The sequence below is a fragment of the Vombatus ursinus genome, unplaced genomic scaffold (genome assembly GCF_900497805.2).
Source record: "Vombatus ursinus unplaced genomic scaffold, bare-nosed wombat genome assembly UNPS02006233.1, whole genome shotgun sequence".
Taxonomy (NCBI): Eukaryota; Metazoa; Chordata; class Mammalia; order Diprotodontia; family Vombatidae; genus Vombatus; species Vombatus ursinus.
The window spans coordinates 2312-28900 of record NW_020946011.1 but is presented as its reverse complement, the minus strand read 5'-3'; the positions used below and the strand labels follow the sequence as shown (position 1 = coordinate 28900).

At 41.3% G+C, this 26589-nt stretch overlaps 1 protein-coding gene across 1 annotated transcript; it reads left to right on the top strand.

The window, feature by feature from the left end:
* Positions 1-938: 938 nt before the first annotated feature.
* Positions 939-21283, top strand: LOC114032976 (E3 ubiquitin-protein ligase ARIH2). The gene is made up of 12 exons (XM_027848421.1): positions 939-1098; positions 1957-2104; positions 2884-3005; positions 6708-6817; positions 9021-9138; positions 10265-10315; positions 10412-10433; positions 12729-12880; positions 14549-14692; positions 15762-15830; positions 17028-17111; positions 18155-21283. The coding sequence occupies exons 1-12, from the start codon at positions 1051-1053 to the stop codon at positions 18224-18226; spliced, it is 1140 nt and encodes a 379-aa protein (XP_027704222.1). The 5' UTR covers positions 939-1050; the 3' UTR covers positions 18227-21283.
* The last annotated feature ends 5306 nt before the right edge of the window (positions 21284-26589 follow it).

Below are 26589 nucleotides of genomic sequence, written 5' to 3'. Positions count from 1 at the left end.
CATTATATAGATTTAAAAGATGTGTGTGTGTGTGAGAGTGTTACCAGTGAAATGACAAGAGCTTTACATGGTCTTGGGATCTGTTTCTCTGTTTGGGTAATTGTTGAAACAGTTATCAGGAAGAGTGCTACTGGTGTCAGATAATTTGTGAATGCGGAGTTCAGAGTTTTATTCCAGTTTGCTCAGGAGCCTAGGAAGAAGGAGCTTCCCTCTGTCTGTCTTCAAGTTCTAAGTAGATCATCTCCCTGTCATGTAAGGATGAATGTTAAATCTAGCAAGCAGTGGTACATCCTAGAAAGGGCTGTGGCATGATTTCCACACACACCACTTTTTATCACTGGTGGAAAAGGGAAGAGAAATAGGAGCAAGTTTGTGCTAACTATTAACTCTTCCGTGTGCCTCGGAATGGGCATGACTGCCTTTTGCTAAGAGGTGACCAGCCCCTCCTCTTTCTTAAATTGAAAAAAACTTAAAACTTGAAAACTGATCATGGAATTCTGTTTTTAGTGTATTATGAAAGCCTAGGAGAAAGGCAGAAGAGACACACTCTTTGCCAGTAGCATCTGATGTTTGCTGAAGTGAGATTTTAAACAACCGTGGCAAATAGGCCATTTGTTCTCCAGTATTTTCCCATTAGTATTAGGAACTATTTAGGCAATATATAAATATTAGTGTGCATCAGTGCTGGCATATCGCTTTGGGTTTGTGACAGAATATTATATCTGAGTCATGTAATCATAGGACCTTAGGTTTAAAGTTGAAAAAAAAAAAAGTACATCACTGTCTCTTTTAGGGAAACTGAGACCAGAATAGGTTAAGTGACTTTTGCCCGATAGTTGCACAGGTAGTAAGTAACAGATGGGATTCAGACTCCAATTTTTTGATTCCAGATCTACTCCATTTCCCATTACATGATGCTGTCTCTCAGTCACAATATGCATGAACCAAGACTTAGAGGAAAGCACTAGCTCATGACTTTTGGGAATGAAGAAGAGGATTTGATGAATAGAAAGAGTTTGAATCCCATGGAAGAAAGCTTCTCATACACAAATGAAACTGGTCTGGGGACTGTATGGAAGTTTGAAATTGACCCAAAAGGTCTGTCCATCTAAGATGACTTCTGTCAAATGACTATTTGAGTGCTTGCTGAATGTAGAGACTGTACCAGGTTATTATGGAAAGTTGTAAGAGAATTAAAAGGTATTCTCTGTGCACTCTTGAAGTTTATAATCTAAGTGGAGAGATAAAACATACAAAGACCAAAAAAACCCTTTTTAAACCAATATATAAAGTTATGTTCATTTAATAAGATCATAGGATTGGACTAGAGCTAGAGGACATCTCAAAAGACATTTAGTCTGCCTCCCCTTCCCCCATCCCATTAGGAAACAGAGGCCCTAGGAAGTGAGATGACTTGCCCAGGGTCTTACAGCTAAAGAAACAGGAAATGGGACATGACAGGTAACCTGTGCTACACGTACCAAGATGTGATATATCAAGTGGAATATGGCAAATGGAAATAGGAATTTTTCAAGTCTTGTTCCCTGCTGTGTACCTTACCCTTGTTAATGTCAAACTTCCAAGTCTAATACTGTTGATGCCTATAAGATCTTGCATAAAGCTACAACTTTGAATTGGATAATGTTCACAGATTTAATCTCTATTTTGTAAAGGACCTGGAAGGACATAATGACTCTTAGTTTGAAGTTAGAGGCTAAGACTAACCACAGTTCTCCAGTTCTGTCTTGTGGACACCAAAACAATAATTTGATTATCTTGGCTTGCCCCTAAAATAATCCTCTCCTGTCTTCACTTAGGAAGGTGATAGGAGTAAAGTTCTAAGTTTGTGATGATATGATAATGAATTTCAAGGCTCTGTTACCATTTAATCATGTATCTTTAGTAAGATATGTCTGTAGCTGTCTTGTAGACTAATAGTTTATTGCCTTTTCCCAGGTAATGGTACATTCCTCCCATCACTGTGCAGTGTGCATGCAGTTTGTTCGAAAGGAAAATTTACTCTCTTTGGCTTGTCAGCACCAGTTTTGCCGAAGCTGTTGGGAACAGCATTGTACAGTGCTGGTAAAAGATGGTGTAGGAGTTGGTGAGTTAACTGTCATTTGGATTGAGTTTAAGAATTTACTCTGGTCATGTAAACACTAGGAAGAATCTTGTGGGTAATGGGTTGAGTCTCTTTCATATGAATGGTTTTTATAAGTGTTTTTATAAGAATAAGAAAGATTTTTATTGTCATTGCTATCCCAAGAGAATGTTCCTGCTACTCGTAAAATAGCATGTAAATTAAACTTCTTGATAGTTGGTTTTTGCTCTTCTAATGTGATTTATATGTTACTGAAACCAAATTAATAGCATTGTCAAATTTTCATTCTGATAATGATTACCAGTGCAATTACATTGAACCAAATACAGGACCATTTTTCTCTACCTAAATCTGGCTTTTCTAAAACTTGTGTGTTGCCTGTGATTGCTTTATATTCCATGTATACTTCTTTTTTATTTTTGCTTTCAGAGAGTTCTCATTTTAATGAGTAGGCTCCAATTGGACCAATACGTTTTATTTTATTACACCTGCAGAATTTTTAGCACAAGTCTTAATGTTGTATATGTAATGTTGGAGAACTTTGTATTTGCACAAGTATGGCATAGTGTTAATATCTTGTTTCTTTCTTTCTTTCTTTCTTTTTTTTTTTTGTTGGGGACTTGAGAAAATTCTTAGGTGTTGGTAACAAATGAATAGGTTGTCCTTCATGACTCACCTTCTGTTATTCCCCATGAAAACTGATTAATCCTCTAATACAGACAAATTACATGGGAAGAGATGCATTTGATTTTCATATGTATTCCTGTGTCGGTATTTACTAGGAGTCTCCTGTATGGCTCAAGACTGCCTTCTCAGAACACCAGAGGATTTTGTGTTTCCTTTGCTGCCTAGTGAGGAGTTGAAAGACAAATACAGGCGCTACCTCTTCAGGGACTATGTGGAGGTATTATTTTAACAAGTCTTGGTGGTTTTTTGCCTTCTGTTTGCCACTTCTCTAGAGCTTTGACCATGGGGCTAGAGAGCAATGGGTGTAGCTAGAGGAATCAGGTTGTGTCAGCAGGCACAAAGCCCAAAGGTTTTTATCACTCCTGTGTTTCTCAGAAGAAGAGTAATTGTTTTTTCTCATTGCTATCTATTGTTAATATTTTTGTATCTGTGTACCCATAAACTTGAAAGACCTTTCCATAAGAATTGTCAACAGTTTTAAGGCACATTTATACCTTTTTTGAACCCAAAGCAAGGAGACCTGGGCTTAAGTAACTTGTCATTTGTTGTTTACTGGGTGACTCAGGGCAAGTCACTTATGTTTTTGTGAGCCTTGAGGTTTTTGTCTGTAAGACAAGGGTCATGGTCCTTGACATCCTCCCTGCCTCACAGGCAAAGGCAAGTTAACGCTTATTTTTGTCCTCAAAGATTTTTGTGTAGAATCAAGTGGCACGCTTTTTTTTTTAAACAGACGAAGAAACTAAATTCTGAAAAGGCTCAGAGACATACAACTAGATTAAAAGCTGTGCCCCCTGTACTATTTTCACTAGAATATACCCAATTCATCTTTTTGATTTTTCTCCTTCTGTGATTTGTCTCATGTTTGCTCTTCATCTTGGTGCTTTATCTGGTTAAGCTTTGAATAACTGGATTGTTTTAGTTAATTTTCTGGCTTTCAGTTAGAGTACGCTTTTCTTTCAATCTTTGTTTATTTGGCATCTATTTAATAAGTACTTACTGTGGACAGAGAGCACCGTAGTGATAGAGCTACAAGGGTGAAACAAGACATGGTCCTTTCTTTTATAGAGGGGTAGAAGGTACATATATATGCATATATGTATATGAATGACAGATATGCTGGAATATAATACTATTCAATAACTGTATTCCAGCATAGATTATAATAGCCTAAATGAGCTACAAAGTACAATGGGAGGACTTGCAGTCTGGATAGTTGCCAGAATAGAGGAAGATAACCTGTTTCCCACACATCTCCTTGAGCAAAAACCTGAAAATTGTGCCACACCTAATAATGATCTAGAAATTCAGTGAGACAGAGAAAAAGAAGTTGAATGGATAAACATAGATAAAGAGGAAGCAAAATTGTTACTTTTTTGCAAATGATTTGATTTACTCAGAGAACCCCAGTTGTTGTTGTTGTGTCGTTTCAGTCATATCCGATTCTTCGTGACCCCATTTGGGGTTTTCTTGGCAGAGATACTGGAGTGGTTTGCCATTTCCTTCTCCAGCTCATTTTGCAGATGAAGAAACTGAGGCAAACAGGGTTAAGTGACTAACATCTCATACTGTACACCAAGACAAACTCCAAATAGATACATGATTTAGATGTCAAGGGTGATATTATAAACAAGCACCAGGACTATGGCTAGGGGAAGTGTTCCTGACCAAACAAGAAATTACAAAACCAGAGATAAAATTGATGATTTTGATTACATAAAATGTAAGTTTTTGAACAAACCAATGATGCTGAAATTAGAAAGGAATTGGGAAAAGATCTTTGCAGAAGTTTCTCTGATAAAAATCTCATTTTTATGCTATCTAGAGAACTAAGTCACATTTACAAGCAAAAGAACCGTTTTCCCGTTGATTAAATGGTCAAAGGATATGAATTGGCAGTTTTCAAAGGAGGAAACCCAAGCTAACAATAGCCATATGAAAAAATGCTTTAAATCGCTAAAAAGTAGGGAAATGCCAATTGAAACAGTTTTGAGGTACTACCTCATATCCATCAGATTGGCTAAGGTGACAAAAAATGAAAATATTGGAGGGGATGTTGGAAAATAGGTACACTAATGTACCGTTGGTAGAGCTGTGAACTAGTCTGACCATTCTGGAGAGCAATTTGGAAATATGCCCAGAAAGCTATTGAACTGTGCATACCTTTTGACCCTGGCAATTCCCTACTAGGTCTATACCCCAGAAATATCAAAGAAAGGGAAAGGACCCATACAAAAATTTTGTAGCAGCTCTTTTTATAGTGGCTAAGAATTGTAAACTGAGGGAATGCCCATTAATTGGGGAATGACAAACAAGTTATAATATAGAAATATGATGAAATACTATTGTGCTATAACAAATAATGGAGGTGATGGTTTCAGAAAATCTTGGGAAGACTTATATGAACTGATGCAAAGTGAAATGAGCAGAACCAAAACCTCATTGTACACCGTAACAGTAATATTGTAATAGCTTTCAGCTGTGAAAGACAGAGCAACTCTGACAACATAATAACCAACCACAGTTCTAAAGGACTCAAGATAACACATGGTAACACCTCCACAAAGAGAGCTGAAGGACTTAAGAGTGTAGATTGAAGCATATTTTCTTGTTTCTTTTTTTCTTGGATGTTCCTAATATAGATATTTATTTTACATGACTACATATTTGTAATAAGTTGTGTTTTTCTTGCTTTCTTGGAGAGGGAGAGGGGAGTGAGATGATTCAGAACTAAAAACAAAATTGAATTTAAAAAAATAAAACAAAAAAGAAAAGGATTTGGAGTAGCTGCCCTTGGGGTGAGATGAGGGGTAATCATGGCATCTGTACTAATGAAGGAGTACTGGGACGTCCCCGATGGCACAGAATACCACCGTAAGACCTATGTCACCACCAAGATGGGTGCTGCTGTGGGCTTGGTGGCATCTGCCTTCCACCTTATGTTTTTCCCACCTGAATCAACTGCCGAGGGAATATTAAGGGCTGGGAAATTTACGTTCTGCATGGCTGCCGTAGGTGCCATATTTGGGATCACTTCCTGTGTCAATGCTCAAATTCAGGAAAAACCAGATGACCCCCTGAACTACTTCTTTGGAGGCAGTGCTGCAGGCATTACCCTTAGAGCTCGAATGCACAGCTCTCCCAGTGGAGCAGCAGCGTGTGTATACATGGGTGCTGCCATTGCCCTTTTGAAGTTGGGCAAACTGGAAGGTTGGAAGCTGGCCAGCGGGCCCTGAATCTTAAGTACCTACAATGCCTTTGTCTGGTGTTTTGTGAAAGAAGGTTGATATATATATAACCCTACTCAGCATTTCCCCAAACAATTTCCTCATTCTCTGATGTTAAATAAAGCTCGGAACAGCTTGAAAAAAGAAGAAGAAGAAAACGGGGCTTTTCTTATTCAGGGGCCACTTTGAAGCTGAATTTTAAAAGTTCTTTTTCAGTTCTTTTATTGTCCAGTTTCCATGTAATCACTATAGACTTGCTTCATATCCAGTTTTCACATTATTGATGTCTTCATTGTGGAAAGGGGAGCAGTGGATAGAAAACTGACATAGGAGCCTGGAAGATCTCGGTTCATGTCCCATATCTGACATGTACTGGCTCTTTGACTTGGAGAAAGTCACTTTTCCTCTGAGGCAGCTCACTAAGACTTGAAGTTGCAGACAAAGTTCCAGTCTGCATTGCTAAAGGGTGTATCCTCATTTGGGATCTCCCTACCTATTCCTATTCTAATTTTTTTTCATATTAGTACACCTTACGTAAAAGAATTAGAAGGTTTTAAAACATATGCAAGAAAATACCATTTTGTGAAATGGTCACACGTCCTTCCCTCATCATCTGCCACTAGAAGCTAGATGGTATGTTGCTCACCTCCCTCAGATCTTCCTTACTCTTTGCCTTTCCCTTGCTGTGTTCCCAGAGCCATTATCAGCTCCAGCTGTGTCCTGGTGCAGACTGCCCCATGGTTATCCAGGTACAGGAGCCTAGAGCTCGACGAGTGCAGTGCAATCGATGCAACGAGGTGTTCTGGTAAGATGTGTGTTCCTGGGTCTTGCTGCCCACTCTCCAGAGCTCTCCCTTCCTTGTCTCCTATGGTTTTCAACCTTTCTAATTTGAGGCAGAGTTACTACCCCCAAGAGTTTGAGATAGGTGATCAGTTAACATAAGAATGAGGTGGTGTCCAGAGGAGACAAAAAACTGTAGTTTCCGTAAGTGTGTGGAAAATTCTTAGTTTTAAAAAAAAAAATTGATTTTGATCCTTGAGGTATGTACTGAACTCTAGGGAGTGGTTTTTAAAGGCTCTCGAAGTAGAGTGCTGCTACAAAGGACAGGATGTAAGTGTGGGTCTAATGGTGGATTATATGGATCATGTGTCTTATATAAAGACTTGGACCACTAAGCTTTTGCCTTTCTGAGCCTTAAGTCTGCTTCTTGAAATGTAATTAAATGAGATAGAACTAAGTAGAACATAGTAATAGTGTTTGGAATCAGGTTGTGCACTTGCATAATAATTTATAAACTGATAACATTTGAGAAGTCTAAATTCTCCATAGGTCTGTTCTTTGTGTATTAGCAACAATTCTTAGCTTAAAAGAACTTAGAAAAGCTATGTAATTTTTTTAAAAATTTTTAAGAAAAGGAAGAAAAGCCAAGTGCAATGCTTTTGAACTATTTTACGTCATTTATGAAATCCACATTTTCAAGATTTGGCACTTTGTGAGTATTAGGGAAGTTTGGTTTTTCCAACCAAGGGTGTCCCCAAACCCATTTCCTTTTGAAAGGTTACATAACTGTTACAAGAATGGAAGGCAAGACAAATTAAGGCTTTTATTTTTATTTAATTTGGTAGGGACTTCTGTATTTACATTTATATTCAAATGTATATACCTTTATCTGTGGTGGGGAGTAGGAATGACTGGAATGGGGAGATACCCTTGAGAGGTTTTGAGTTAACTGGAATAAGAGACAGCTTCTATGTGGCTTCCGTTACGATACTAAATTTATATATAAGGAGTTGGTACTCACAGACAGAGATAGTTAGCCTGAGCATAAAATCTCTCTGGATTCCTGGTTTGTACTTCTAGTCATTGTAAGTATGTTAATAATACTTAGTATTTGATTTATCTCATTTAATTACATTAGTATTTATCAAGATATTAGTTTATCCAAATAATTTGTTGTATATCCTAAAAAAATTAATTTTAGAATAGCCTGGGGAATCATTTTCCTGGTAGTAAATAATTTTGGGTTTTCTTTGTGATCTATCACGGACCCATTTGGTTACCAGCGGGGGAATGTGATTTTAGTATACTTGGCTTCTTAATGGTTAAGATGAAGGTTTTGGAATAATTTTTTTTATTTTAAATGTATGTGCTTTTATACTTTTTTTATTTGTTACCGTACAATTATGTGTTTGAGGTAGGTATAACTTTCCATCATGTGTAAAATTATGGTCCATAGTTCTTTCTCTAGATTCCAGATAATTCCTGAAGCCATAAAATGCCTGAACTAGAAGGAGCCTATATGACATTTATTCTTTCCCTGAGACAGACACATGCTTAAAAATTCCTGTTTACAGCATGAACTCAGAAGGGGTAAAAGTCATCATCATCTAACATGTTTCAGGATGTGTTTATTTAGGGATTGAGAGGCAGAGTTGGCTCAAAGATTGGGCTGTTCTTAGAACTGAAGGAAATTGCTACAATTGGGTCATCCTTGGAAGATTTCCAAATGGTCAGTAAGGGTTTTTTTAATTTGTAGGAGTGGTTAATTCTGAGTTATAAAGAGGGTTGAGACCAGGTTGAATATATATGCACTTATTTATTTATGTGTGCATGCAGGGCATTTGGGGTTAAGTGACCTGCCCAGGGTCACAGCCAGTAAGTGTCAAATGTCTGGTCTGAGACCAGATTTGAGCTCAGGTCCTCCTGACTCCAGGGCTGGTGCTCTATCTACTGCGCCACCTAGCTGCCTCAAGGTTGAATATTTTTTAATGGAAATTATCTCTTAGTGGGGACTTAAGGATTTGTTTCAGGAGGGTTCAGATTGAGGGAGAGTTCAAGAAATGTTTAAATAAATTATTGAATAAGCAAGGATTTCAGAGGCCTTGAGAGACAAAATTACTCCTTTGAAAAAACTCAAATGCTACTAATGTGGGTAAAGGGGAGATTTAAGACTTCAGCACAGACTGAACTTGTTGGAATTTGAATCCCTTTCTTTTCTGATTTTTAAGTTTCAAGTGTCGTCAGATGTATCACGCCCCTACAGACTGCGCCACAATCCGGAAATGGCTCACAAAGTGTGCAGACGACTCTGAAACGGCAAACTACATTAGTGCTCACACTAAAGATGTAAGGAATGTTTAGACTGCCAGCTCCCTGGGGATGCTTTTTATCTTATCTGTCACCAACCTTGTCATTGGTGATTATCAGAAAAGATCACCAGTTCCCTCCTTTTGTCTGTTATGTTACAGCTTTCATTAGGTATGCTGAGGAGAGAGAGGGGATTCTCTGTCAGGCCTAACAATGACATCTTTAACATGGTAGTGTCTTGGGGTCCCCTTTGAGAGTTTGGGTGCCTAAGTATGTCATACTCATAAATACACCTTGTAGGCAATTCTGACTTGGTGATGAAGAACTGGGTTATTTAGGACCCTCTCTTCTCAGATCAGCCACCAATTATATAGCTGCTGCCTTACAGTGGCAAGAAAGATATCATCAGAACATTTCAGAGAAGGGGACTCCTAAGCAAAATGAAATAGCTAGGGGAGAAGTTAAGGTCCTATTAGTGTTTTGCTCCAAGACAGTGCTGTAATTCCCAGAACTGCTTGACAGGAAGGACAGATGCATGGGAAACTTGCATTTTTGTCCCTCTTCCTATGGGATGGTCACTAACCCAATGCCATTTATCTGTTCGTGAGCTCATTCAAATGGTTATATACAAGCGAAACTTTTATTTGGAGCTCAATAACTTCACTTACTTCAGGTGGTAGGCTGAGTTCTGAAATGATTTTTATGTAATGAGTTACATTGATGATTGCTAGGTCTATTCAAGAAAATATTTGATGTGTAGTCTGTTGGACAGTTTTGGAAGCACAATTCTGGGCAAGTTGACTAGGATTGATAGATTCTGAGGCAGCTCTTACATTCCTATGGGAATTGATTTTGCCTTTCTGCTGACTCAGTCCTGAGCTTAGTCTGAGCAGTTTAACTGGCAGATTGCACAATTGCTGGAGATCAGCTGGTGCTTGAGGGAGGGGGTCAGAGCCAAGAATACTAATTTCATTTCCTTGGAATTATTGTTCCAGAACCAGTGACCTCCTGTTGAGCCACTGAACCACCACGTTAAAGTGAGATTTTCCTCCCCTGAAGTCTTGCACAATTAGCCACTGGGCATGGGTGCCAAGAGTTTTGTGTTATTTGTCTTAAAACCAGCATAAGGTAGCGTGAACCTAATGGAACGATTCTGTTTTCCCAGTGTCCCAAGTGCAATATCTGTATTGAGAAGAATGGAGGCTGCAATCACATGGTGAGCCGAAGCCCTAATATTTCACTTATTACTGATGATGCAAAACCTTTTGGTCAATATGCCTGTTAATATCTCCCCCTTTTCTTTCTCTTTCAGCAATGTTCTAAGTGTAAACATGGTAAGTCCTGGCTTTAGCTCACATTCTGGGCCCTGTGGCGGTGTCTGTTGTTTCTGGTATTTGTGTTTATTTTCATGTTTGCCAATGTGAAGCACTTTTTATATCAAAATTAATAAACTGTGGGTATATCAGTCGCATGAAACCTTTTGAAAGCATTCTTGCACCAAGTTGCTCCTTTAAGCTTTCACTGTTTTTATGCAGGTGATCCTACATCAATTTCTCTTTCTAGTGTCTGATTCCGATGCTTTTCTTTTCGTGAGCTCATCCATAATAGCTGGCAGGTATTTTTTCAGTGGTTCGTACCAGAACAGTAGTGACCAACACTGACTTCATTTTGGTTCTGATTGTAGGTCGTAAGTTGGTGTGATGGAAAAAGTCGGAGGACCTGGGTTCAAATTCTAACTGTGATCATACGCAAATCACTTACTTGTTCTGGGCCTCTCCTACCTCCTCTGTAAGATGAGGGAGTCACTGGTCTGTTCCAGCTGTAAAAGGATCATAAGTCCAGACACTTGTGTCTGGAAAAGGGGATACCTATTTGCCAGCAATGTGACTATTCTGACATCAGGACACATTCTGGTGTCATTCTTACAGTAATTTTATTAAAGTCATAGGGCCTTCCTATGACCTCCAGCTATGAATCTCATTACCTGCTGAACAGAGCTGGTACCTGTGCCATCTTTCTCGATTGAAAATAGATTTCTTGACTTTGGTTTGAAACTCCTCCCAGTTGAAGTCCACGTTCTTCTTTGTCCATGATTGTTACACAGTACCACTGATTTGTGAAGAAGTGTGACATAGGATTGCTGAAATCAGAGGGCTTAGTTCAGATCATACTTCTGCAACTTTTAGTACCTCTGTGACCTTGGCAAGGCAGGTCACCTCTGTAGCCCTCATTTTTGTTCATCAATAAATTTAGAAGTTAGGCTAGGTCACCTAGAAGGTCATTTCCAAATCCAATTTAAAGGCAATTGGGTCCTGAGCTAGTCATTTTGCTGTCTCATGCCCAGCTATAGGAGAGTCTTTGCTTAATATTGAGCTTGCTTAATTTCTTTACAGCTTTGATAAAAATTTGATTTAAAGGGGGATTTTTATATGTAACTCGAGTTGGGAAATGGTTCCTCCTTCTGTCAAGAACAAATCATGTAGAACAGACTTTTTTGACTTGCTCTTTCTTCTTCCTGTCAGAAGTGATTCAGGAGTAAAACTCCCGCTGGGAATAAAGCCAAATGGATTTCTCACATGTTGTTTTGTCCCTTTGTTTACCCCTCCAAAGTGCCAGGCTGTTTGTAGTGTTTGTTGGGAGAGGGGAAGGCAGCAGATTATTTGATTGGCACTTATCCTGTCTTGACCTGAAATTCATGGGTTGAGAAATAAGATTTCTAAGGGCTTCTGAGTTTTCCTTCTTGGTTCTTTCCCAGAATGGAAATAAATTCCAGCTTGTTCATGAAATTGTCCATTGAGTAACTTGTCCTTCTTAAAGGTGCTTTTTCTTTCATCTCTCTTTTTTTTTTTTTTTTTTGGCTTGTTTTTTCTACTTCAGAGCTGTCTGTCTGTCATTCAGTCATTTAACATTTTTAAGCACCTACTGTGTGCCAGGCACTGTGCTAAGATTTCTTGTACAAAATCTCCTGATTGTGTGTATGAAAGAAAAAAAGGAGAGAATGGCCTAATGGTTTCTGTTGAAAGGTTATTGTTAGGGTGATATCCAGGCAGCTCTCAGACAAATCTTTAGGTCTCCCGGTGAAAGAGTGTGATGGTATATGGCAGGTCTCATCTCTTTTGATTTTTGATGAGGCAGTGGGGTTAAATGACTTGCCCAGGGTCACATAGTGTGAAGTGTCGGAAGTCAGATTTGAACTCAGGTCCTCCTGGCTCTAAGGCCAAAACTGTATCCACTGTTCCACCTACCTGCCCCAAGTCTCATCTCTATTGTAAGTCTGTCACTGATGTCTCCTTGTGTTGATGATCTGCAGGCCGTTAGAGCCTATTGTTTCGTAGATAGCCTGTTCATAGCAGAAGTGAAGTATCTCTTTTGCCATTTTACTGTTTTACCAACTCTCTGTACTAGGTGAATAATAAGGATGAGCACAGGGACATTGTCTGCCAAATAGCATGCTGGGGTGTGTTGCATCTGCTCGTCGGGCAAAGGAGTGCCCAGAAATTTAAGCAGCACAGAGTGGCTTTGCCTTAACTTTGCTTCCCAAAGCCTTCATGGGCCTTTGCCGTGGGCATTATAGGAGGGAGCAGTTTCTTTGCTGCTGTAATTGACTTGTTTTTTGCTGTTCTGTGCAGATTTCTGCTGGATGTGTCTAGGAGACTGGAAGACCCATGGCAGCGAGTACTACGAGTGCAGTCGGTACAAAGAAAATCCTGATATTGTAAACCAGAGTCAGCAGGCCCAGGCCAGGGAGGCCCTTAAGAAGTACTTGTTCTACTTTGAGAGGGTAGGAGGCCTCTCAACGACCCACAGCCATGAGTTTAGTTTCCTTTGGTTTGCCAGCAATGGCTAAGCTTGATGCTGGCAGCATTGAAGAACTTATAGAGATGTGGGAGCTTCTATTACCCCCATTTCAGTGATAAAGAACTAGAACCAACTGTTGGGATTAACGTTGGTTTTAAGCCGGCTTCTTCAAAGATTCCCTAGACTCTGGTTTGTGAGCAGCTGGGGTGCCATATCTTACGGCTGGACGTTGCCCTCTGTTGTGCTGTAGTGGCTTGAACTCGTGCTGCTGCTGCTCAGGTTGTATAATCTAGGAAGCACATGATGATGGTCAACAGCATCATAGTTCCTAGAGCACTCTGCCCAGAAATATTTTGGGTCAGCCAGGATGCTGGTTTTCAGTGAACATTATAGTCGTGATATCTCATTCCTTGATAGTGTGTCTCCTTCCATCTTTATCTTTGGTCTCTTATCCTTCTTAGGCCATGGTTTAAAAAAAAAAAAGTTGGGGAGGGGAATTAGAGTTCATGGTTGGCTGATAAGTTGAATTGCATGAAAGAAAGGCACCACTTGCCTTGCAGTGTCAGTCCTGTGTCATATCAGTCGTTGAAAAAGTGTTGGATTTGGAGCCATAGGTCCTGGATTCACACTCCAATTCTACCGCCAAGTTCTTGTGTAACACTGGCCATCTCACTGCATCTCTAGCCCGCCATTTCCTTTGCTTTTATATTGGCACGATGGGGTGGGGGTGGAGGTGTTGTACCAGATGGTGTCTTAAATTCTCTCTAGTTCTAAATTTTATGAATCTTAACCTGTCTAGTCTGTGTCATTCTCATAACCACCCTTCTCTAGTCCGGACACAAGTAGCTCATACTAGCTGCGTACACTTAGGCAAACACTTAACCTTCAGAACCTAGGTGCTTCTAGGGTCCCTTTTGGCTCAGAATCCTGGGCTCTTGTGACCTCAGTTTTGTCCTCAGGAAAATAAAGGAGTGGAACTAGGTAACCTCTGAGGCTCCTTCCAGCTGGGACATTCCCTCAATGTCCTTTTACAAACCACAGATTTTGTTTCTTTCTCTTGTATGCCTGCTTACAGTATGAACAAAAATTCATTGAATGCCTGCTATGTATATGGCACTGGACTGAGTATCTCCATAACTAATGCCAAGGAAATGCCTGTGTATGTAGTCCAGAAATTATTATTGTGTCGCAATTTTACAAAATGAATTCTTTTCTCTCTCCTAAGCACTTTACACTGAAGGGTCACATTTAGCAAGATTATTAATTATTCTTTTGAAGACCTCTCCAGCACTTGTTTTGAACTGAGAATTGGGTATTTTTGTAGAATTTTTCTTGATACTTTAGCACTGGACCTCCTTTCACCTGGGGGTGGAAGAAATTTTTTTCTGATAGGTGAGAAATTCAAGTCCCCTATGTGATTAATAAGTGAAGCCTCAGTGTTTTCCAGCAATACCTTCCCTTCTCACAAGCACATAAAGCCCCCACTTCCTCCAGTATGAAAGTAGGCAAGGGCATTCTTCTTTCAGTGTGGCAGTGCCTTATTCCAGCTGTTCTGCTGGCTGCCACTTCAGCATTCCTTGCCTACTTTGACATTTATTTGCCCCATATCTGTTCTCCTCCATTCCTCCTTTTCCCTCTGTCCCTGCTACAGTGGGAAAATCACAATAAGAGCTTACAGCTAGAGGCACAGACGTACCAGCGGATTCATGAGAAGATACAGGAGAGAGTGATGAACAACCTGGGTACTTGGATCGACTGGCAGTACCTGCAGAACGCTGCTAAGCTCCTAGCCAAGGTGAGGCTGTTGCTTCCCCGCCTGACCTCGGGTCTGTCCGAGTCTCGGTGACAGGCAGCAGAGGCAAAGCATCCTGCATATAAACTTCCTGAAGAGGCTGAAGTTTGTGTCCATGCAGAGGAAAGCCATTAACAGATAAGATACAGCGTTCAGAAGATGCCCTACAAATAGTGAATGTTTTTGACAAATGTTTGTTGGATTGAATTAGATCCTTGTGTTTACTAAGCTTAAGCTATTTCCGGAGACAAAGTTGACATGAAATTACTTTAGAGCTTATATTACCCATAGCTGTCCATCAGTGAATGAATTAGGATATAGGACATAATGATTATATGGTACAAACTCTTAAGTATTGTAGTAGCAGGGGAGTTTGAGGCACACTCAACCCCTACCTGGAAACTGTTCCCTATTCCCAATTACTTTTTTTCCCTTAGGTATTCCAAGACTATTTCTGGAGTCATGTAAACAAAATTCTGTCCTATGGCCCTGTATTGAACCAACTGAGATGGTCCGTCTGATAGTTATTCAGTACAGATGCACTTTGTTTTTATTTTGAATTTCCTTGAGTATTTTACCGTCCTTGGAACTAAGTTCCTCCTTCAGTGCTTCATTATGGTGTGGAGGAGATCCTGGGTTCTCGATGGCTTTTCCAACAGAATGTAATCTTTGGCAGACCCTGCCAAGCTTGGAACACTTTGGGTTCCAACCTGGTAATGATCTATGTGTCTGTTATCCAAGGACCAAACAAGAGCTAGAGAGGATCTTTTCCATGTACTGGGCTGGCTCTGGTGTTGACTCTTTAACCACAGTGTGAAGACTGCTTCAGTGTAGGTAGTGGGTTGTGACCTGTGCTATTGGTGGGGCCACTGGTACCAAGAAAATAATGACCTCATTCTGTTTTTGTTGTTGTGGGTTTGTTTTTTTTTTTAACTTGAGTTAATTTCCCTATGCCCGAGGATCCAAACTAATTTATATGGGTTGATTAAAGACTAGAGAACCAGAAGAGGAACCAAACAGATTAAAAGTGATAGTCCATAATATCTTTAAAACTTTTTTTTTTTTATTACAGTGTCGTTATACCCTGCAGTACACGTATCCATATGCATACTACATGGAATCTGGGCCTAGGAAGAAGCTGGTAAGAGGATTCTGCCCTGTTCTCATTCTAATCCATACAAGCTCATTTCTCCTCATGTTTTCTGGAGAAGATTTCATGTTCATATATAACTCTGGTTCTTGATTAATTTATAAGGAAAATTGAAAGTATAACTATCTGATTAATTTACTGTTTGTTTTTTTAACTTGGCATTTTGCCCAGAACAATCCCTTGGGATTTAATTGAGTCCTATTTGTGAATCAGTAACAACTCTTGTAATGCACTAGGCCTAGTTTATTATAGTATGTATTTTTATATTTATATATAGTCAGTGTATATATTATGCACAGTGTGTCCACACACAGTCTCTCTCTCTCTCAATCTCTCTCTCTCTCTCAATAAAATAATAACTTCCTTGAAGAGTGTCAGTCTCTGACCAGAAGGGACCTTAAGCTTCCTGATTAGTTAGGACTTAGGTTATAGAAGAATGCCTGATTGACTTTGCCCTAAACCACAGCTGATTCTTAACTCCTTTTGACTCCTTTTCCCAATATCTTTTTCTCTGATTGTTTGAGGTAAATTAGTACATCCCACAAGCACCTTCTTCCTTTCTCACTCTCTCTCCTGTGTGCACACAATATCATTGAGTATTGGCCCTTTATCTGAATTCTGGAAAAGATAGACTGAGCAGGGACCATCTGTTGAGCTCTGTTATCCTTGATGGGTAACTTCCAGAGCTTCTTCCTTTTTGTGTGAACTCACAAAGGACTTTTCTAGACTAGACTTGAAGAGCCCCAGTTGAGTTGGGAAAGACCATAGTGTATCCCTTTTATTTCTACTGACTGTAGAAATGAGGAGGAAATATAATAGCAGAAACTCAGATGATTGCTTCCTGCCACTGAGATCAGTAGTATTTAATCCTATCTTTAAAGAGTTTCTGTTTTGAGTAACAGGCGCCCAGTCTTTCTTGCATTTTTTTTGCTAATGTTATATTTAGAAGTTGCATTTAAATATATATCTAGGTGTCATCTATAGGTAGCTGTGAAGGGGAAACTGTAACATTCCAGATGAATTTTTTGTACTTCAAAATTATAAGTAGATTTATTTGTACAAATCAGTAAAACTTTTCATAATGTATTGGGCTCTCAAGTACATGCTATGTGTTATTACATTTGCTACTTACTCAGATCCTTGTTCTAGATTTTGTTTCCTGTTCAATCTTTGCTGTTGTTGCTATAGTTTGAGTATCAGCAGGCCCAGCTGGAGGCAGAAATTGAGAACCTTTCATGGAAGGTGGAGCGAGCAGATAGCTATGACAGAGGGGTAAGTTACTTTTCTTCCTGTTGAATGCCCTGCTCACATTGACTAGATGGTACAGAAGCCCAATAAGAGATAGCCAATAACAGCAGAGATCACCAGAATCTGTTTAGAACAATGAGCTTAAACAAATAAGATGAAAAGTCCAGAGTTTGAGTAGATAATACTACAGTGAGAAAGATCTGTGCGTTTTAGTGATCTGCAAGCTGAAGGAGCCCACACCATGACATAGGTGTCTGAAAAGCTTACCTACTCGGAAGCCTCTCTCAAGACAGGCTTATTGTCCAGTGTGAAGCCCTTGGTCCTGGGGCATTCAGGGCACTGCATTGATGAAGGATTCGACGACTTTGCTTTCAGAGGAGGCTCCTTGAGGCCAGAGATGATCCTGACTTTGTCTTTGTATTACATCCAGCCTTTCACAGAATGAATGGCTGTTACATTTTTAACTCAGGAGGAAATGTGATCGCTGATGTCGAGTATTTGAAGGGTCCTTCTCTAGGTCTCCCTTCTGCTTGTGTTTGGCCTCAGAGGACAGGATTAGGAACAAATGGATAGCAATTGCAGCAAAAGATTTTGACTCAGTGTAAAGAACTTCTTACAGTTAGGATTGTCATGAACTTTGAGTTCAGATTGGAGCTTCTCCCCCCCCCCACTATATTTTCTTGGTATTTTGTTTTTGTTTTTGTTTATGCATCATGGCTAATATGGAAATGTTTTCCATGACTTCATTTGTATAATGGGTATCATAATTTGCCCTTCTCAATGAAAGGAGGGAAAGATTTTGGAACTGAAAATTTTTTAAAAGATTTTTTTTTTTAATTAAAAAAACTTTTTTTTAGAACTGTCCAATAATAGAATTAGCTACTCTACAAGGGAGAGGGCTCACAGAACTGAAGGTCTTCAAGTGGATACTGGCTGACAACTTGGCTCAGGGATGTTATATAGGGAATGTTTCCTCCTCACATGACATCTGGGGTTCTTTCCTAGTCACATGACCTTAATTCTTTCTTGGTGAAAAGAGGATGAGCTGGTGTGATTTTACTTTTCAGGACTTGGAGAATCAGATGCACATAGCTGAGCAGCGGAGGAGGACTCTGCTCAAGGATTTCCATGACACATAAATCAGGCCACAGAAGGATACGGGGTGAGAGGGGAGAGAGCATTGAGAAAGCAAGGTGTCCAGCAGCATCATTGCATGGAACGGGCACTGCCACTGGAGAGCACAGACCAAGAACAACGCCCAGCCCCTCAAAGCTCTCCCAATTTAGTCAATTTCAGTCTTCTTCTCATCTTTCAGCTTTTGTTTGTGCCAGGGTAGAGGCCATTTTGAATTGGTGTCTTTATGGAACTTTTTAAATTTCCCCTGGATTGTTGTTGGGAGGGAGGGAAAGTTTTTCTGAATGGCTGTTAATAGTATTAGATCATTACAACTTCTGTAATTTTCAAAGGTTGTAAAATTATACAAAACAAAACAAACAAAAAAAAAACAAAACCCTAGAATAACACAGAACCCTTTAAAAAAAATAAATTGGCATTGGAGTGTTTTTTCCTCTAGATGTTCTGCTTAGAAAGTAACATTTGCTCCCCACCCACACTGCTTCTGTGCTGAGCTTTATGAGATGGCACATTGGCCTTCTTAGGGTTGCCTCCCCTTTTCCTGCTCAGATCTGCTTGGCAGCAGCTGCGATTGCCCAGGGAAGTGAGCAGCTGGCCTCTCCCAGGAGCTTCTGCTGGGGAGGAGCCTGGGAGCACTGTAAGCCGGATCACGTCAACTGCTCATTCCTCAGCTCTTCTTCCTGTGCTGGGTGCTAGGGGAATCTCACCAAATCCTGAATCCAAAAAACGGGCCAGGCTGGGGTGTAGTCCTACTGCCCTGAATCCTGAGGCATTTCACCAAAATTGGATTTTTCTTGATATGCGCCATTATGTTCTTATAGGAGTAGCTTTCTAGCTGGATTACTGAGCATTATCGTTTTGGAGTTTTTTTTTTTTCCCGTACCTACTCCTGTGCTTAGTTACATCTTTCTTTATACTGGTGAGTCTTCTTGGGCATGTTTGTGAACTGGTGCCAGCAGCACGTGAGGACCTCTCCCAAAGTGAAGAACCATGTTGATGGTTTCTCACCAGGATGCCTTGATAAGGATTCTGAGTGCCTGGATTGTTCCCTCTTTGCCCTTCAGAGGGAGGGATGATAAATTGAGTCCTGAGAAAAGATAGGGCTGGGCCAGCAAGGACCAGTTGTGTACTTTTGGTATAGGGAATCCAAGGCAGTTTTAGTGGTCAAGAAACAGAGAAGAGAAAAATCTAGAAATTATGACTCTCAGGATAGCAGTAATGAAAACACAAATATAAAGAAAGGACCCATTGGTAGCCCCTCAGACTATATCAGACTTCTGAGTGTGTCCCGAGTTGGAGGCCTTTGAAAGAAAGTGTTATCTTGCTGCCTTCCTTCATATAGAAATGGAAAGCCTATCCAAGTGAACAGTATTAAGTTTAAATATGAGTATATCTTTGGTGGCCCTGCTGTTGTGCAGGTGTAAAAGTGGAGACAGTACTATGTTGGAGTCATCATGGACTGACTGAAAGTGATCTCTGCCCACTTGCTCCTTCTCTCCAGGTGGAGCTTTCCCATCCTACCATTAACCAAGTTCCTTCTTGTCTTTGCACACAGCCAGGGGCTCAGACTTATTCTCATGTGTAACCTATGTTAATTCTACTACTGCTTTGAGATTCTCTTTGAGTGGACACAGCTCATCATTGTTTGACCACTCTAGAAAGCTCCGCATTGACTTTGATCTGAACTTTTTGCTTTTGTTCACTATTTTTCTCCTTTTGGAATGACGGCATCCCTGAGACTCCTGAGGGCATTTGATGCCAACTTTAGGGTTATTCCCAGTCTCAGACTGCACAAAAGGTGTAGGCCTACAGTCCTATGAAACCTTTGAACCTATATTTGGAAGCCTTTGAGAAGGCAGATCTAAGATAAAAAGATTCCTATGAAAGCTTCTGATGTCTTTTTTATCTCCAGAGGAGAATGTGTTCAGCTGTGCTCAGGGGTTGGGGTAGGGCTTTCCTCTGGGAGAGCTCGCAGAGTTTTGTATCTCTGCAGTTATCCTCAGTGCCTAAGAGTTTAAGAATGAATTCTTCTGTTTTCTGCTTGACCACCTGGAGGTAGGGATAGGGTTTTAGGGAGATTGTAAAGGAGTTGGGATATACCTTTGGAGCTTACATCAATCCATTTTCACTTTCCAACACCCAGTTATGCATTTACTTCCTGGGTGCTATGTAAACTGTGAACCTAATTACACCTGAGAGTCAGCTGTCACAGCGGAGGGGTTATTGTTGGGTGGGGTTGACCTGTAAGCCCTTTCCCCATTCTTCTCCTTGAAAAGCAAAACCTTGTTTTCTGGGAAGAGGAAGAGCAATTATGGAAGAGGGAGGGGCAGTGAAGAATCAGTCTAGAAACACCACATTCATAAGCTAATTGTAAATAAGAAGAGCGTTCCTTCTGAGAACAGGAAGGGGGTGGGTGCCTCGTTTTCCTCACATTGAGGATTCCACTGTTTGGAACCTTCTTCTTTTTGTGATGTCTTTTTTGTGGCACCAGAAGGGCCAAATGGGTCCCAGCTTTGCTTCTAGAGCTTTTGGTTGTACTTTGCTCATGTAATTCGCTGGCCGTCACATACCCTTGACATCCGAGGCGGCACCAAGGAGTTTCTCTGAACTGCATGACTGCTGCTCTTGTTGCACAAAATCGTGCACATACATGTGTGTGTGTGCATGCGCACACACATAAATATACACAAATTGCTTTTGCACTGATGCTGGAGCCACAAAGGGTTTCTGTACCATAATCACAGCTTTGAGCCCTTAAGACTTTGAATCAAGTGCTCGACAGAATGTATTTTCTTTTCAATGAGGCTTGTTCTAGACCTTAGCTGGCTGTCACTTTTAAGTTTTCTGGCAGTTTAGAAAGCTGGGAGAATCTGGCAGACTCTGACTCTGCTTTGCATGAGGTAGAAAAGGAGGGAGGGCAGGACATTTTCTCATAAAATGGCTCCATCTCTTGGTTTTCCTTTAGAGAGGAAAGATGAATTGGGGCAATGTACTCTGCTCTTAAAAGTTTCCCAGAATTCTAGTGGTTTATTCAAATAAATTGTAAATTTCTAATTTTAAAAGGCTTGTGTGGAGTCATTTTTCTAAGCAATGTCTGAAGAAGCATGTGTTTCAACAGTTCGTGTGTATAAGAAGCTCATGTTCTAGAATTCTAATAGCTTGCTGGGTGTCAAGGCAAGAGGTGTCATTGCTGCCTGGGAACCACGACACCCCAGCTCTGCACATAACACCTTACCTGTCTACCTATTTAGGATTTAGTGTGAACCAGAGTAGCTCCACCTCTCCATGTCTTGGTTACCCACAGTATTTTGCCACCTTGTACAAGGATTTCTTCAGTACCTGTTCCCTCAAGAGAACACTATAAGGGTTACAAAGCACTTTTCATATCACAACTCTGAAAGGTAGAGGCATCAGTACTTTTAATGAGCTGTGATTTCACCGGTATGAATATTTTCTCCACTGACTCATATTTTAGTCCTCTGAGCCATAGTGAATGGTCTTCATAAGTTGCTGTGGCCAAAAAGGGTTTGTAGAAGGACTCATATCTACAACCTTTTAGCTTGAAAGAACCTGCCAAATCCTGTACTCCCCTGGCATCCTAGGTTCACCTCTGTGCTGATAAAAGCAGTCAGTTTATCAGCCAGCATTTATGAAGCCCTGCTATGTGCTAAGAACTACACTAAGTGCTACACTTAGATATAGGGCAATGAAGGTAGTGTAAGTTATTAAGCAAACTAGAACCAAGTGAAATACATAAAGGCATGTACTGTAAACTAGAACTGTAGCAGGAACATTGGGGAAACATATTTACTCTTATTATCCCATTTTATAGATAAGGAAATTGAGGCCTAAATTAAATGCCTTGACCGTATTTACACAACTACTAAGCAACTGAGCCTTGGAACCCAGGTTTCCTGACTCCCAAGTCCAACATTCTACTGCACCAGCTAGATGTGAGTCAAAAAGGATTTGCTTTTCCTCTCTGCCATGCAGGGAAAGACTTCTATGAGAGCCTGTATTTCAATGGTACCTTGTTCCTAATCATTCTGCAAACTTGAGGTTATATTGTGTTTGATTCCCATTTTTAAGATCCAGTAGATCATCATGGTATAGATCCCATAGTTTTGGGAAAAGTGATTAGATTGGTGAGCTATATAAACAATTCATGGCTTGTTTGTTTTCTGGGGTTTCCTATATTGGGTGACTAAGGATGTAAGAAATATGACCAGTGTATTCTAAGAGAACATTCTCTAAAGATATAATTTTAAAATGGATGGAGTGGTGTCATGCACATATTTACTCTGTGTCTGTTTATATCCTGAATTTTAAGTACTGCTGGAGACATTAATTGATGCTGTAGTTGTGTTACAATAACAAACTTTACTTGACATCTCCTGTTTTTCGATGCAGAAACTACAAATCAAAATTGGTTTTAGGGAATTGCCCAAGGCTTAAAGTCACACAGCTACAAGACAAAATTTGAATCCAGGTCTTTCTGATTTCAAGTCCAGCACTGGTCAGTACAACATGGTTCCATAACTATATGTGATGGGGGCACCAGAAAAAGACAAGAAGCCTGGAACCAGGTCTTTGGTGCAGAGCAGATTGTTAGAACTAAAGGGTAGTTTGGGTATAATGTACAGGAGGGAATGATGTTTCATCTGAGATAATCCTGAAAAAACTGGGTAATGCCATGTGATAGAAGGTCTTGAATGCCCAGTGAAATAATCTGAAGTTTAGATTCTTTTCTAAACTTAATATCTTAGGCAAAGATTTCTGAACAGCTTCATGACCACCAGATCTATGTGTAAGAAAAGTCTGGTATGTGTTAAAATGGAAATAGCATGCTTTTCAGGAACCTTAATGCCAGTGTTGGTGTCCCAAAGTACACCAAGCCTTTTTGTCATCTGTTCTGGCCAATTTGATGGGTAACACCTTTATGAAATTTGATGCATACCAGTAAGTGCCAGCATCAAAACCACCATATCCCTAGCCAGAGCTACCCTGCCCTTGCCCTAGTCAGATTAGAACCCATGTTTCCATCTCACACTCCACTGGATATGCCTCGGTCCTTGCTATCTTATGATAATACTACCAACTTGGCCCTACTGGTGGTTCAGCTCGGCCCCAGAACCTAATTCACCCCATGTTTACCTACCCTTATGTCTATTTATCCTAACCTCTGGCCTCCACCTCAGCTCCATGATTGTGGGCACCAGTATGTTTCCCCAGTGTCCCCATAACCTTCCCTCATTTCAGGATTTTAGAGAGTGAGAGTTCCTTTCAAATATCAACTGCTACTTCCACCCTTTGGCTAGGAAATTCACACCTACTATCTTAATTATTGTAATCCAGCCAAGGTAGAAAGTCTGTTCCCTTCCCTTTGCTATAGTCTTCCATCCAATTTAACCATTCCCCTTTCATTGTCCCTTCTGGAACCCCTAATCTATTTTTAGCAAACACTTTCATCTTAGTTTTTTTTTTTCATGCTCTTTCCATTTTACATTCTTAGAAATCTGGCTCTCTAAGATACTCCATCCCTGTTCACTTCAATGCTGGTTGTACATTTTCTCATACCCTGGACACACAAAACAGCTGGAGGAATTGGCATACTCTTAGGCTGGGGCAGCTAGGTAGCCCAGTGAATAGCACTGAGCCTTCAAATCCAGCTTCAAACACTAGCTGTGTGACCCTGGGCAAGTCACTTGTTTGCCTCATCTGTAAAATGAGCTGGAAAATTAAAAAGAAAGAATAAGTGATCTGGAAAAGGAAATGGCAAACCACTCCAGTATCTTTACCAAGAAAACCCCAAATGGGGTTATGAAGAATCATAAGACTGAAGCCACTGAAGAACAACAACAAGGTCTTTATTGCCACTTATGTACATTTCTTCCACCTGGAAGTAGTAAAACTATACCAGTGAGGGACCTCAACTTTCCCATCTCAGAGCTAGATAAATCTAACCATAAAATAAATAAGAAAAGTCAAGGAGATGAGTAGAATCTTAAAAAAGTTAGATATGATAGCTCTCTGAAGAAAACTGAACAGAAATAGAAAGGAATATCCCTTTTTCTCAGCTGTACAAGGCACCTTGACAAAAATTAATCATGTATTAGGGCATAAAAACTTCACAACCAAATGCAAAAAAGCAGAAATCAAATGTACCCTTTTCAGATCATAATAACAATTACATTTAATGAAGGGCCATTGAAGTGTAGATTAAAAATTAATTGGAAACTAAATAATCCTGAAGAATGAGTGGGTCAAAGAACAAATCACAGATGTCTCTGAAACTCCTCTTTTGAGGGCCACTCCATCCTTTGATAGCAGATCCATGTTGTGTTTTAGTCACTTTTCCCAGTCACTCTTCATTAAGTATTCTGTGCTTGCCATTTACAGAGCATTATGTTTAACAGTGGAGGAGCTAAAATCTATTACCATCTACTAAGGGTGGTTAAAGTTCTACAAAAAATGTGGAATGCTTGTGTTGGACTCACCAGAGCCTTGGAGCTGAAACTGTAGGGTAAAGGACCGGTTTCAGAGAGTACAATCCAATTTAACCAGGATTAAACCTTTATTGTGATCAAAGAGCTGTGTGCAGTGCTAGTCATGCAAAGATAAACATGGAAGAACATAGAGTCTGCTGGGGTGGTAGGACAGATAGAAAAATGACTAAGATACTAGGGAGCATGACTTAAGTACAAAGGAGAGGACCAGGCAACATGCCTGGGGGAGTGGGGGAATCTGGGAAGGCTTCTAAAGAAGACGGCAGGGGCAGCTAGGTGGCGCAGTGGATAGAGTACCGGCCCTGGATTCAGGAAGCCCTGAGTTCAAATTCGGCCTCAGACACATTACACTTACTGGCTGTGTGATCCTGGGCAAGTCACTTAACCGCCATTGCCCAACCAAAAAATAAATAAATAAATAAAAATAAAGAAGACAACACCTGAATTGGGTGTAGAAGAAGAAAGGAAGAGTAGGACATCAACAAAGGGAGTCCATTTCAGGTGTATTTGGGAGACTAGGTAAGAGTGAAAAAGTATTAAGTGCGTACAGTGAAGTGGAATGGATAGAACCTTCCTCAAACCCAGGAAATTGTTCACTGTGTGACCCTGGGCAACTCTTTAAGACTGTAGATCCTGGAGAAGGTGCTGACCAGCATTAGTGGAGGGAATTTTCTCAGCCAGGAAGGGAAGGCTAGTGGAGAGAAAAAGCATTTATTAAGCGCCCACTATGTGCTAAGCACTTTATAAATATTATCTCGTTGCTTAGTATTTGTTCCCTAAGCCGCTGAAATCACAGGTCCAGTCCCTGTTCCGTGCTATGTATTAATCACTGGGAATGCAAATAGAAAAACAAGCCCGTCCCCGGCCCACAGCCTTCCCCCAGCGCGCCTCTGCCGGCGCATCCTCTGCCCCAACCCGTCTCCTAGCAACTGTTGCGAAGGTGGAGCGAAGGTCAGAGGGAGGGAGGAGTCCTCTAAAGCATCGTCGGAGGCTGCCCTATCTCCTAGCAACCATGGGGCGGGGGGGGGAGGCCGATGCAGCATCCTCAATCTTGTCCCGTCTCTTAGCAACCATCGCGAGGGGGGAGCGTGGGGAGGGAAAGGGAGGGGAGGCCGGGTGCCCGCCAGCTCAGCGCCACTTCCGCTTCTCTGCTCAAGCAGTTACTAGGGGCGACCGAAGCCGGGGGCAGGGGCCGGGGCTCAGTGCCCCCGGGCGCCCCCGCCGGCCTCCACGGCCTAGCGGCCAGATCCTCCCTCCGCTGCGCATCCTCACCGGATCGGGGCTGGAGTCGGCGCGATGGCGGCTGCGACGGCTCAGCGGCCCGAGGCCGAGGAGGCCGCGGAGGCCGCGGAGCCCCCCTGGGCGCTGCTGGGCCCGCGGACTGACGGGGAGATCACGACCAAGGCCCCGCTGGCCCCGCCGGGCCTGGCTGGGGGCAAGCCCCGTGGCATATGCTCCCGCTCCTACTTCCTGGTGCTGATGGTGTTCGTTCACCTCTACCTGGGCAACGTGCTGGCGCTGCTCTTCTTCGTGCACTATAGCAACGGCGACTCGTCCGGGCCGGGGCCGGGGGCGGGTCAAGGGGTGTCCCCTGAGCCTGGCCCCGTGGCCACCGCCCCCGCAGCCGCCCCAGCCGCGCGAGCCCCGGCCGCCCCTCCAGCCCCCGCCCTCCTCGGGGCGCCGCTCATCCGTCTGGAGGGCATCAAGGTGAGCCGGCATGCGACCCATCTGGGCACTTACCAAGTCTGGAGCTGGGAAGGACCTCGGAGCTCAGCCCCTCCCTCGTTTTATAGATGAAGAAACTGAGGTCAGAGGAGGGGGAGCGAATTGTTCAAGGTCACAGCCAAAATTTAAATTTGGGT

Excerpts from the sequence above, each read along its gene's own strand:
- LOC114032976 (XM_027848421.1), top strand. The coding sequence starts at position 1,051 with ATGAAACTGGTCTGGGGACTGTATGGAAGTTTGAAATTGACCCAAAAG. Across the intron at positions 1,099-1,956 it reads GTTTGAAATTGACCCAAAAG|GTAATGGTACATTCCTCCCA; the intron begins GTCTGTCCATCT and ends GCCTTTTCCCAG. Across the intron at positions 6,818-9,020 it reads CGATGCAACGAGGTGTTCTG|TTTCAAGTGTCGTCAGATGT; the intron begins GTAAGATGTGTG and ends CTGATTTTTAAG.